The sequence below is a fragment of the Atractosteus spatula genome, chromosome 7 (genome assembly GCF_055471065.1).
Source record: "Atractosteus spatula isolate fAtrSpa1 chromosome 7, fAtrSpa1.hap1, whole genome shotgun sequence".
Taxonomy (NCBI): Eukaryota; Metazoa; Chordata; class Actinopteri; order Semionotiformes; family Lepisosteidae; genus Atractosteus; species Atractosteus spatula.
The window spans coordinates 22652345-22665882 of NC_142712.1; the positions used below are offsets into that span (position 1 = coordinate 22652345).

The 13538-nt window shown below is 34.5% G+C and overlaps 1 protein-coding gene across 1 annotated transcript in view; it reads left to right on the forward strand.

Annotated features, from left to right (window-relative positions):
- robo2 (roundabout, axon guidance receptor, homolog 2 (Drosophila)) overlaps positions 1-13538 on the forward strand; it is a 134369-nt gene that overhangs the window by 35314 nt on the left and 85517 nt on the right. The window contains exons 8-10 of the mRNA XM_088919966.1: positions 4866-5037; positions 9903-10108; positions 12429-12510. Coding sequence (XP_088776092.1) covers positions 4866-5037; positions 9903-10108; positions 12429-12510 — 460 coding nt within the window. The remainder of the gene's footprint in view (positions 1-4865; positions 5038-9902; positions 10109-12428; positions 12511-13538) is intronic.

Below are 13538 nucleotides of genomic sequence, written 5' to 3' on the forward strand. Positions count from 1 at the left end.
CAGGAATCATTTATAAGAAATGTTCATATACTCTAGAATCTATTCTAAACTACACTGAAATGCTATGTTGTTATAATTTAGTTCTGACATGAATATTAGAGAATGAGTATCTAACACATGCTTGGAGGCACACAATGAGTAATTCCACTCTCACTCGTGGAGCACAGTTAATCAAACAAACCATTTTGAAACCATTTTGAAGGAGACAAAGACTCCTTTATTACTGAAGGAGATGTGGATTTGCAGCCATCTTTAGAAAAAAACATGATGGTGTTCTCATATCAACAGGAATAAAACCTTTAGGAGCATCTTTCAGGACAGGATTTACAAAGTGCTGTACAACATACACAGAAAAAAATCAATTTAAAACAACCTTAAGTCAGTATTGATGAAATACTCAGTATTCTGAGGCAAGGCGGTACCAAAATCTGTGTGTTATAAGGTATTTCTCAATCTCCAAGGGAATGTAGTCTAGGAACACTCAACACGCAGTCAAAAGAATAAGCTCAAAGTTGATTAATTAAATATGAAGGAGTAAATCCATTTAAGCTATGAAGGAGCATATCCATTCAATGCCTTGTACATCAATATCGAAATCAATTCTAGATTTGACAGGAAGTCGGTGTAGTGAAATAAGAAGAGGTTCCACATGACTGAATATCCTATATAGTTAGAACACACAGAAGCAGCACAGTTTTCAATGGAGAGAAATCAATCCGTTATTTTTAGAGGTACTGGCCTGTATAGCAAACATTTTTAGACAAAATCATGCACCAGGTACGGAACAGCCAACTCGCACGTAAAACAAAAACCAAAAAATTTAAATCAAATTCAAACAATATGTCCAAATTTCCCTGCTGGGTTTTGTTCTTCTGTCAAACTTACAATTAAATTACTTGCCACTTGCCATTGGTTCTCTTTTCAGTCTTTTTCTCTTATTTTTCAGTACCATGTCTTTTGGATCTTAGTATTAACCTTATAATTCAGTGGTTTGGATGAGTACAAGGGGGAGGGTGGCTCAGAAGAAAATACTAGAAACACAGATCCATGTAACTAATTGCATAGTTTCAATGATAAAATCTAACGCGCTGAAGGAAGGAAGACGTCTTGCTTAGGAGAAGGGTAGCATTGGCTTTGTCAATTTTATGTACTCTTCTAAAAATGATGCTCTGAAAGTGAAAGACAGGGTACAGTTTCACATCGGAAACATCACAATCTTTGCTTTTGGGTTTTGAAATATCTTATTAACAAATCATGTAATTGAACCTGTTTCCATTTTTTTTCCAAAGTGCAGGTCTATAATCAACCATAACTGTTCAATGTAAAAGGAAGATATTTTTTGTAGAAGGCTTTAGACAAGATCTTACCATTAATACACTGCCTGTTTGATAAAACATTTCTTAAACCAGAGGGTATACAAAACATTATTAAAGTTTCAAAACAAGAAATAAATAATCTGACAATATTTTATTTCTTTGTGTTACCATTTACAACTGTTAAATGGTAGGTAGAAAAGACAAAAATCAAGTGTATAAAGGAAAAGTGAGTTAACAAAAGGCCTAATGTGACTGACTGTAAATGCCATTGATTATACAGATTCCAGGAGTCATTCAGAGTCATTCTAAGACTCTGCCAGAACCTGTGGTAGATTGTTTCAAATAAAAGTAAAATGACTTTAATCCCATATCAATTACAACAGGATAGAACAGAAATACCCCAGCTGTGCCTGAACACGCAGGAAGTAATACAACAAGATAAATAGACAATAGTATCTACAGTAGATTAACTTGTTTCCCTATTGTTCATCATTTATTGGGTATTCTACATGATAGTCCTAACACTGGGTTATCTGTAGTGTATACTTTTTTAACAATAAGTCTTTTTGTTCCTTTTTATGACACTAGGAATGGTGGTTTCCGTAATCAACATGACCCCTATGGTAATGAAAGCTCTCATCTCAGAAAAGATAACCAGTATAAATAATTTGAACTCATAACAATGCAAACAACAACAGCAGTAATCAGCCAGCTAGGGACTGTAGATATAATTTTGATAAGATTCAGGCAGCCACTGGTGAAGCAGTTGAAATGTGTGAGGAAGTTTCATTTCCCAACCAGGAAAGTAAGTGGCACTCAAGTGATAAATATGGTAGGTGGTATTACTAGTTTGCTGAGAGAACAAAACAAGAAACACTTCAAAACCATAGAAACTTACTTGCCCACATAGTGGAAAATATACTGGAACTCTTTTTAATGCAAAATTTTTGCATTTTATGAAGACTTCAGCTAGAATAATTAATTAAATTGGTAATTAAGTAATTAGACTGAGAAAGCCTTTTTTGTCACACTTGAATCTAATGAAGTGGACATCTATCATCCAGCAGAGGGGATAGGGTAATTAAAAAAAGCTACATAATTTGCAGCATTAGAGTCATTAGATGTAATTTAATCTGGCTAATGTATTTTCCTGTTCCCCTGCACTAAGGACTTTGTAAAAAAACTCAAGGATAAGCGATGGCAAAGGTGAGATTTCACTCAATGTCAACACATCTCTAATTGTGTATTATTGCCAGCTGATTGCTGTCTGTTGCCAGTGTTTATTACAAAGTACCTAAACCGATTAAGGTGCTAAAGCTATAGCCACTGTGAATTGATGAAACCTTTTAGGATAATATTCCTGGCTCCTGGCTAATTTAAATCTTTCATAACAGTAGTGTTAAAACATATATAATGAAACTAATGCAACTTATCAATTAAAAAACAAAACAATTAGCTTCTTAATAATTGTTGTCTTTGATATGCTGTTGGAATGAACACATGACTGTGACTGTTACATGTATTTTTCATTTTAGGTGTTAATAGGCTAGCTTTATTCAGGGGTGTAGACTGTAAGCATTCTCCTTGTGGCTTTTGTTCAGAGCAACTAGGCATCAGGCAGATGTGTTTCCTCTGTATTTCTTACCAGATTTGTGCTGGCAATAGTTTAATTTAGCTGAGCCTTCACTTTATAGTTGAATTAAACACTGGCAGTACAAATTACATAAAGTATAAGAAAGGATCACAGAGGAACCAAACTAAAATAAAGCAAAGTTAGAAAGTATTGTATAGCCCACTGCTTTACTTATATTTTAAATAATTTGTAATTTTTTATGTCTTTATTTAAGGCACCTTTCAGTGAATAATTAAATTGGATTACATTTATTAGAACATTATAGACTCATAAATAATTCTAAAATATTTACATACTTAGTATTAATTTTTGAAGAAATGCATAATGCAGCATAAAACTATACATAAATCAAAAAGTAGAATAGAACAAATTTCAGCTCAGGATACACTATAAAACTCTACAATGCATAAGGATAAGGATTGTAATACATTCAGCTTATCAAAGATTATTTTCCCAAAGGGCTGTGATAGAAACTATACAGTACTTTGTGTAGAGAAAGAGACTCACTTCTTCTGCTTCTTGCAGCACAGCAGTAGAGTTGAGGAAGCACTTTACCATTAGGGACACGGGGGCAGTCAGAGTGAAATTTGTTGTATTCTTGTACAAATTAGAGTTGGCGAGGCAAAGCACATTCGGAAATCTTTTTTAGTCAGATAATATTGTCAAGATTAAAATCAGGTACCTAAAATGTACTTCAAAATTAAATCACAGTCAGCAATGCTTATTTTGAGTTTTACCTGGTGTATATATAAACCTGTTAGGATGTATCAGTAAACATATGAATGGTTATAAGTGAGAGTTTGGACTGTGTATTTCATTTGGTTGGTAGTAGCTAATTGATTAGAGGATCTCTTACAGATCTTTCCTCAAAGTAGCCATGATGTCAGCTTCAACAGCATGGGTGGGTAGCTTGCTCCAGACTCCCACAAATCTCTGTATAAAAAAGATTTGAAGAGCACACTGAGTCAAAAACCTGCTGTTTTCAATTTTAAAAGCCCTTCCCCATATTTTCCACTCCTCATTTTCATGTTTCATAGTTGACTCTGAAGAAGTCCAGTGGGTTGTCTTTTGCAATTTCCTTTGAGGATTTTTTATACTTGAATCAAGTCCTTTTGTGGTCTTCTCTGTTCATGAATGAAAAGGTTAGGTTCTTTTAGCTTCTAAGCATAGAGCCTCTTAGCCTCTTCTCTTCTCTGATTTCACAACAGCTTTATCTGTTTTTGAATGTGGTGACCAAAAGTCTACACAAGTTACCAGTTGAGGTCTTACTATGGAATTGTAGCCATAACATCCCTTAATTTAAATTTTATTGTTGGAACTATATATCAGTTTTTTTTAAAAAAACCTTTTTCAATTTCCAGTGTACAATGTTTACTAATTTACATTGTTTTGAAGATGATTTGTAAACATTAAGACATATTTAGTACTTGTCATTGTCATTATGTACAGTAGCTATGATTTACTTTTTGCTACCTTCATATAATACTCAGTACTTGGTGCAGTTTTAGCTAATGAATTTAATCAATTTAGACAATTAATCAAAATACTTTTTTTGACATCTTCATTTATTATGACATCCTGATATTTATCATTTTTTCCCTTTTTAATTGGGATGAGCTGAATTCAATAAAAATGATACTTTAGTCATTTAATGTACTTGTAAGAGTTATATCATAAACGGTTATTCACAGTAAAATAGTCTCTTTCTATCTGAAGCCAGTCAGAATTGAAGAAAGGTGACTTGATTTTTTTGTGTAAAATAAAACAGATATTTAAATGTACTATTTTGAATTTATTTAGAAGGATATAAGCCAGATTGTGTCTGAAACAAGGTTAACTACTGTCAAAACAAAATACCGAATGTGGTCAGGCCAATGATGCGTACAATGGTAGTAATTCCTTTTCTTCCTCTCTAGAACTTACTGTTCCCAAACCAGCCCCTACAGCCCAATAGCAGGTTTGCAGTGTCGCAGAGTGGTGACCTCACCATCTCGAATGTGCAGCGCTCAGATGCTGGATACTACATCTGCCAGGCTCTCACCGTTGCTGGCAGCATCTTGGCCAAGGCTCAGCTGGAAGTCACGGATGGTAAGCACCTTTTGTCACCAGTCAGTACTCTAAAACATTTAACTCAGTAGTTATAATCTTTCTACAGAAGAAAAGCAAAAAAGACTGGGCTGCATATAATCTTGAATTTCAACAGCTGGCGTCAAATATGTCAGTCAATACCACTGAGCCCTATCAATAGGTTTGTTAATTGTACATTATATGACAAACTAGGGATCTTGGCTATTATTCCTCGATGGCTTTTGACACATCTGAGTAGCTTTTTGTTAGTATTTAGGCTTCTTGTTACTATTTATGTTTTGGGATGTACCAATGTTACTTGTCCAGAGATTGTAAGATATGTTTCTAAAAGGATATGGCTGCAATAATAAATATTTCATCAAGTAGATTTAGTCAAGCATTCATTTATTTTTGTAACCTTAAAATTATAAATAAATACATTTAAATTAAATTAAATATAAATATTAAATTAGACATATATATATATACAGTCCTATATATACAGTATATACTAAATACATGCAAGCTTTCTAACTTCATTATTACACATTTTATTGTGTAACAAATTTTAACAAATATGCTAATACATATTGATATATTTCTTTGAACTGGTGTTTCTTTATTCTTTGATACTGTCTTATGCTGTAATACATTTGATAAGGTGTCAATTTCAAAGTTTGAGGACAGTGTCAAGCTTGAAACCAACTCTTTAATTGTGCATGTCAATGTGATTTAACATATTGGTTTGACTTCCGTTTTCAGACACTGTTTAAAGAAATACTGTATATTGTATTTTCTTGTTCTGTAGAAAAGTATTGTCCTTAAATCTTAAAACCTGAAAAAATTATTTGATTGACAGTTGTAAGCAAAACCTTGATTCAGGAAATTCCCATCCACTTTGGTTACTGCTCCTTCTGTGAAGCTCTGTGGTATTAAAAGCAATACCTGGAAGCTGGCAAAATCCCCTGGCTGTTAGGAGATGTGAGTTTCCGTGAGGAAAAATTCATCACAGGTGACAGCCTCAGAGAAATGGACAGACATGCTAAAGTTTCGTGGAGTGAATTTAATGGCTTCGCTTTGTATTCTGAAAACCTGCCATTTTTTTATGACAACAAAGGTTCATGTCTTTCTGACCCCTTTGTCTTTCTCAACCATTACACTTTTCCCTGAGTACTCTTCTGGAGATTACAGCCTAACCTTCTCATGGTGACCCCTGGCTGCCAGCTTTCCTGTTGGATAAAATGATGCATTTTCATCCAATGTGAATTTACATGTAGATTAAAAGGTCATTTAAAATTAATGGAAAGGCAGTATTTTTTAATATCTGTCCATGGCATGTTGTGATTCAGTACCTCAGTCGTGATTGGAATAAATAGGACAGACAAATATTGGCGGAGAAGACATTGAGCTGTTAATGGCTGCACCTGCTGTTTCTGCTGTGATTTACGGCAATGAGGCCACAAGGAGTGAAGCAGGTTCAAGGAGAGTCGTAATGAGAAATCCCTGCTTCAGACAGTCAAGGCCTGAGCCTGAACCCCCCCCCCTTGCTGTGTCTCATTCCTGAAGTGAAAAAAGAGAAATTTGCAGGTGACTTAGTTGTTTCATCGCAAGTCCTGGTGCTCTCCAGGTTAGTTCAAGTATAGTAATAACTTTCCACTTTATTATTTAGCTTCCTTTCTGTCCACACTGTGAAACGTTTGTGTCCACTTCTCTACAAACATGTTTAAAAATACAACAGAAACTGGGTGGCTATATTAAATGTTAATATGCACATAGAAGTGATCAGACTATCATACCTTTACATGTTGGTGTATTAACAACATAAATGGCTGCTCATAGTGTATTTCAACAGCTGTTCAAGTTAGATGAAGAGTCAAGAATACAGATGCAGATCACAACTGGAAATTACAAGAAAAGGCTACAACATGAAAATTACTATAAATATTCTGTAATCTAATAAGACTCCATGGCCATGCATACAGTATGATATGAGATAATTTTTACATTAACCGTAGTAGTGGTTTTGTGCTGGATCATGAGTAAGCTCATGAGTTTATAGGGGTTTAAAAGTTTAATACTGTATTTGATAAGAATACTATGAGTTTATTCACCTCATATTACTAAAACACCTGTTGTGCTTCAGGTAACTAATAATTTTTGTTCAACAAACTTATATATTATAAAAATTGAAACTACCAATAAGTTTTAATGCATTAAAAGTGGAAATCAACATTTAGGATACCAGGTAACAGATATGTTCTATACTAAACAAGCATACTGATTACTGATTATATTTATAAGAGAATTAATTTTGCCCATCTGTATTTGGAAACAAAATAGCCATTTAAGAGTAGTTTAAGTAGGTATCTGCATCAGCATGCGTAGGCTGCAAAGGTGCCACATCTGAAGAAGGCTCCACAGCCAAAACATTGTGTTTCCTTTCTTCTCTTTTCAGTATGGAATAAACCTTTTACTTGTTCCTTATAATTTAACATGCTAGAGCAGACTTGTTGGTGAAAGGTGCAGGAACAATTAAGTGAATTAAATGTACACAGATTAAATAACAGGTCATATTGTGGCTATGTATTGCTCTCCTTCAAGAAAATAAAAACAACTGATATTTTTATTAGATGACATTTCATTATATAGAATGTCCCCTGGTGTGTTTGAAATTCCTGTGTGATAAACACACATTCAGTGTAGTTCAGTGACCAATTTGTTTTCACTAAACTAAAAAGGTTTAGAAATCAGGTTTTGACACTGAGCTTTACAATGGTCTACAACAGTGGCTCTCAATCATGCTCGTTGAGTCCCCCTGTCCCTGCTGGTTCTTGTTCCAACTTAATCACCATTAATAATTGCTTCCAGTAATTAATCTGCTTGCTGGTTTTGACTTTTCTGCACTCAGCCCTTGGTTTCAAAGCCATAGCTCTAGAATACAGTTGTATTCATTGGAGGATTTCTCAAAAGATAGGTACTTTGGATGTGTTTTGAGATTAAGTATTGTGAGTACATTAAATAAAAGCGAATCAAGAACACTTTCAATGTTAACTCCTTCCAAGCAACTATATTTATATACATTTTATTTTTTAATATGAGTTTTTGAACTACAGATGATTTGCTTATGAGCTTAACCAGGGTCAAGTAAAGCACTGTAAAAACCGAATAGTCAAATACTGAGTGATACTGTACAAACCTCAACATGTTCTTTTACATAAGAACAGGATTACCTCCTGTTCTTATGTTTGACAAGTCAAACATAGTAGGAAGCATAATACACCATTTCTCCAGGAGTGTTAAGTATCTGACAGAAAAAGATTCTGACAAAACCAAAAAGGTCACAGCTAGACAGATTTAAAAACAGATGTAATGATGCTTATTTAAACAATTTAGCTAGCAATATTTCTAACAGATTGAATTGTGCACCGTCTAAAAGAGCATATTGTGTTTATTTCCTGAACAAATCATTATGAAAACGCAGTATCTTGGAGAAAGCTGGAAATAAATAAAAAATCAAAACAGATTTTTGCAAAACTTTCTGGTATCGCTCAAGTCAGATTGATTGTAATGCATTGTACAACTCACATATGAAGAAAACAATGAAGAAATTTGAGTGGAAGCTCATATGATGTTCTGTGCAACAGGAGTAAATAAGCTGAGTAAATAAGCTAATAACGGAAGGGAACGGAAATGGGAATACTTTACAAAGACTTACCATTTTGAAAGGAAATATGAAGACTTTTATTTACTTACAACTTACAACATTAGGATTTGTTTTGATCCCGTGGGAGTACAAACTGCAAATGTGTTAAAATCTAGGTAGAGAAGAGCCATTAATTAGCACCTCAGACTTCACCATCATTAATCCACACTGTAAATTAATGAATGTGGTGTGATACCACAAGACAGAACACATTAGTGAGTTGTGAAAAATAAACTGTTTTCTGATTGAAAAAAAAATAGCTAGAGATCATTTTGCACAATGAGTTGAACAACCAAATTCTCCTACATCTTCCATCTGGCAAATTATTTTTACTAGATGTTTTTTTTACTACAATAGAATTTTATAAACTATCTAAAAACATACAGTTTCTTGGACATTGTCCTAAACGTTACAGCAATAAAATTGTCCACAGGTCATTCTGTGTCCCTTAACTCCTTGTTGTTGATTGCTGGGTTAACCTTTCAACTTCAATGACAGAAAATGCCAGCGATGTTCACTTATCCAGAATGACATTGGAAGTATGCAATGTCATCAAACATTTAGATGAAGGATGGGTTCCATTTCTTCAGTGATAATGTTCTTTTAAAAGATAAAAATTCAGAATAATTTCAAAACAGTACCTATTGCAACCTTCTTAAAAGAAAAAGCAATCCCAAAGTTAGACTTTCCATTGCCAGAAAATCTAGTCTGAACCCAGAAATAAATGCCAAATCAACAGGCTGAAAATAATATATTTCAAAGTAAAATAATGAATAGATGAATAATTATTACGTTTCCATTTCCACCATGTTCTTCAATCATTTATAAGAGTAAAGAATATTTCTGTGATCTTAAGCAACTCAGTCCAAAATTATCTTAAAATAAAACAGCCTTTTCTACGGGTATGAAGAAGTGGATTTTGGCTCCTAACATTCTTAATATCATGGGATAATGTATCTGAACACTAACTGAAACTTGAGTGCCAGGACAGGGTGAGAGGCTACATACTGTATGTGATTATTTCTGCAAATAATCATACTAAAGACAAAGTTCAAGACCTTTTAGTGTCAGAGTCCGTTTTAGCACTATTAAAGAATGAAAACCTTTGGACCAAATCTGTTGACTAGCCTGTCTGTTATAGAGTAACCAGTAGTATTTAATGTCTTGGCATCTCTTTTCTCAGTTTTGACAGATAGGCCTCCGCCAATTATTCGCCAAGGCCCAGCCAATCAGACACTTGGTGTTGACACTGTGGCCTTGCTGAGGTGCCAGGCATCAGGAGACCCCATCCCAAACATCAGCTGGTTAAAGGATGGGGTTAGTCTGCTGGGCAAGGACTCCCGGATGTCTCTACAGGATCTTGGAAGCCTCCAGATCAAAAATGTCAGAGTAAGTACTTTTTGTGGCTTTGCAGTAAGGTCTGTTGTTATTACTGTAAGAAAACCTTACCCCATCCTCAATTTTATTTACTTTTGTCAAAAGCCATCAGCAAGGTGTTCCAAGCAGTAAACTAAGACACAATGCTTTGCTGTCACGTCCGGCCACTGAACTGAATATAGCCTACCACTTTTTGAGATTTATCATTTATAAGCAGTTTGGAAAAGGAAAGTGCCTTTTTATGATCAAGTTAAAAATAAAGCAATAAATACTGTACATCTAAATTAGTCTAATAATCACCTTCACTTTAGTTTCCACTGGTTTCCTACTTACTGTATATCAGGGTGACTTCGTGTAATTCTGAAATTTCAACTGAAATGCACTATAAATGTGGGCTGAATATTGAAATGCCAGGACTCAGGATTGAAAAATGTTATATTTTACTGATAAAATAATGTTAGCAGATCAAGAGGATACATTTTGATACATACTGTGTACAGCTTTTATTTTTCAAAAAAGAAAAACAAGAACCTCACATACTCTGATTAAACACAGAGAAGGAAATGTTGCATACCTTATTTGGTTAAATTAATGTGCTATGAAACTTTTAGGTACATGGATGACTTTGAAAGGAAGTAAGCATGCATTATATTTTTCAAGTATTTTTTGCAATTGTTATGGATATTTCTCTAACTTTGTAAATGCCATCTACCGCAGTTTGCTTCATCCCCTGCCAGGAATAAATGGGCTGCCTCAGTATTTATTGCCTTAAATTCTATGCTACAGTTTGCATTCAGGAAGCAATTAAGGTCTGAAACAAATGCTCACGCTCTTCCTTAATCCCAGACTGCAAGTTGACCTTTTCCCTTTCAAGCTCCCATGTACTTAGAATCGTGTCACAGGGTGATTTTCATTTGGATGTAGCTTAGACATAACTTGAAAGGACAGCAGAATCATATTGCTTTTAAGAGGCGAATAGGAAATATTGATTTCTGTAAATTGTTTGATGCTATCACTTAGTGAGCAATGTCTATAAAATGTAACTGACAGAACCTTGGATGACTTCCAGCAATAAGATATCGTGGTGTGGAGGGGTTAAGTGCACCAAACTGTACAGCAGATGCATGAGTCCCTGGAAAACCAGGCGCTTCAGCACCAAGTAAATTTAACAGCTCCACACAACAAGATTTTCTGCTTTATCTATAATATCCATTACACTTGACAAATCTTTGACATTTTATTAAATAAATTGAAGAGAGGCAGAGGGAACAGAAACAACAGCAAAAGTACAGACATTGAGATGTGCCAGCTGTCATCAGTCTGTAGCATTTCAGCAGCCTTAAATTAATTATCCACCACCACTGGGGGAAAATGAAATTTATTAAAAAATTAATGTCAGCACTTTTGGGGCAAACTGTTTCCTCTTCTACCCCCCTTCTTTGCTCCGAAAGGCAAACACAGGCCAAGGAGGTTAATGCATTTTCAGTGTATGACTGAATTAAACTCTGCACTTGAGTAGTCATGACTTCTTGCTCATTCAAAGGAGAGCAATTAAAACAGCAGCTTGTAGATTCCTGACAAACTCCAATAACCCTTGATGGGTGCAGTGGGTCATCATCAGCAGGCACTTCTGGGCCTGCTGTTTGGTTCTGGGTAAGTACATTCTGGCACTCAGGGATCAATTCTGCACAAGGAATCAAGGAGCTTTCTCATGAGAACTGTGTCAGTTTTATCGTGTGTCACAGGTAGGAAAACAGTTTGACTGAAAACAGTGTGTAATCTCTTGTAAAGTCTTCATCAGACATCAACACTAAATATGGGCATCAATCTGCCATGTTCTCCTTTTTCTGTCTTCGCTACAAAAACTTGTCCCTTTTTATATCTGTCTTTTTGTATATAAAGAGCTCGAACACTTCTGCACATCCTTTTCTGTAAAGTATAACACAAAACACTAATTTAAGTTAAGTTGAACCATCCATCCATTTTCAATTACTGCTTAGATCAATACAGGAATCAAGTTTTATTTTACAATAAAATAAAAAAAAACATTGAATTTGAATATCACTGTTTGATAAACTAAATTAGCAGTTTTAACAAAGATTACTGGAGATTCAAATTTGAAAGTTTTCATATCTACAGTAGATTTGGTTTCAAAAAGAAATGCCTTGACCACTTACCCAAACATTTTTTCAAAGAAATTCTTTAAAAATGCACTTCCTAAGGCAATGTTTTAACTGTAAAGCTTTTACAATTCCATTAACTATTTAAATTAAACAGCAGTGAGGATTGGTTTAATGCCCTTTTTATTCATGTCTTCTTTTATTTAATCTAGATATCAGATTCTGGTATATATACCTGTGTAGCAGCAAGTTCCAGTGGGGAAACATCTTGGAGTTCCTTTTTGGAAGTGAGAGGTATAGTATTCTATTTTTCCCTGGATCTGTCTCAGAACTGCAGTTCTCTTTCTTACCAAGCGAAAAGAATTCCATTGAGATTTTATTCTAGATCAAAGTATAACAACTTTTAAACAGAATGAATAAACCAAATACCAAATTTTTGTTTTTATACATGCAAGTCGGGATCTTTCTGGAGATTTATCCCAAGGCAGACAGACACAAACACAAATATGCACATACTAACATCAGGAACAATTTTCCCAGAAGCCAATTAACCTACCTTTGTTTTTCTGAGCACCACTGCACCACCACTGTACTACTACTACTACTACTACTACTACTACTACTACTACTAATTATTATTATTATTATTATTATTATTATTATTATTATTATTATGTGAAGCACAGGTGAATGACTTTGTGCGGCAAAAAGATTCACACTTTAGATGTCAACTTGTTCCAATAAGAAATTAAAGCCTCCTTTTCTGAAAACATAGGGCTGCACATTTTCAGGTTGTTAAATATTTTATTTCAAAGGTTGCATACTGCTGCATTATTCCACTCTATCAAAGAACACTACTTTAAAACATAATACTCTGGGTTTTTACACTGGAGTTGATTTATACAATGAATTAATCTACCCTAGGCTGAGACAAGAAAATATAGTTGTGTATAAATATAGTAAATATAGTCTGTATACAGTACATATATATATTTCAAGATCCCAGGATGAAAAGGGCCCACCGCACTTTAGAGCAATTCCTGTGGCTTTCAGTTGTTGATATTTGTTGAGATAATCCTATACAATCAAAGTTTTTTTGGTGAGAAAAGTAGCATACATTTGACACATTATCTGTTTCACTTTAAACACATTTCAGATTAACCTGCTTGTAACATGACATTCAGATCTGCTTGTAGTCGAGTTAACATCATGCATTGCAATGGAAAAAGCAAGAGAAACAGGAGCCAATCATGACATGATATTGGTTTTGGAACAATGTGGTTAATGTGACTCAACAACTACAGTTGCAGTGGGGTTATATC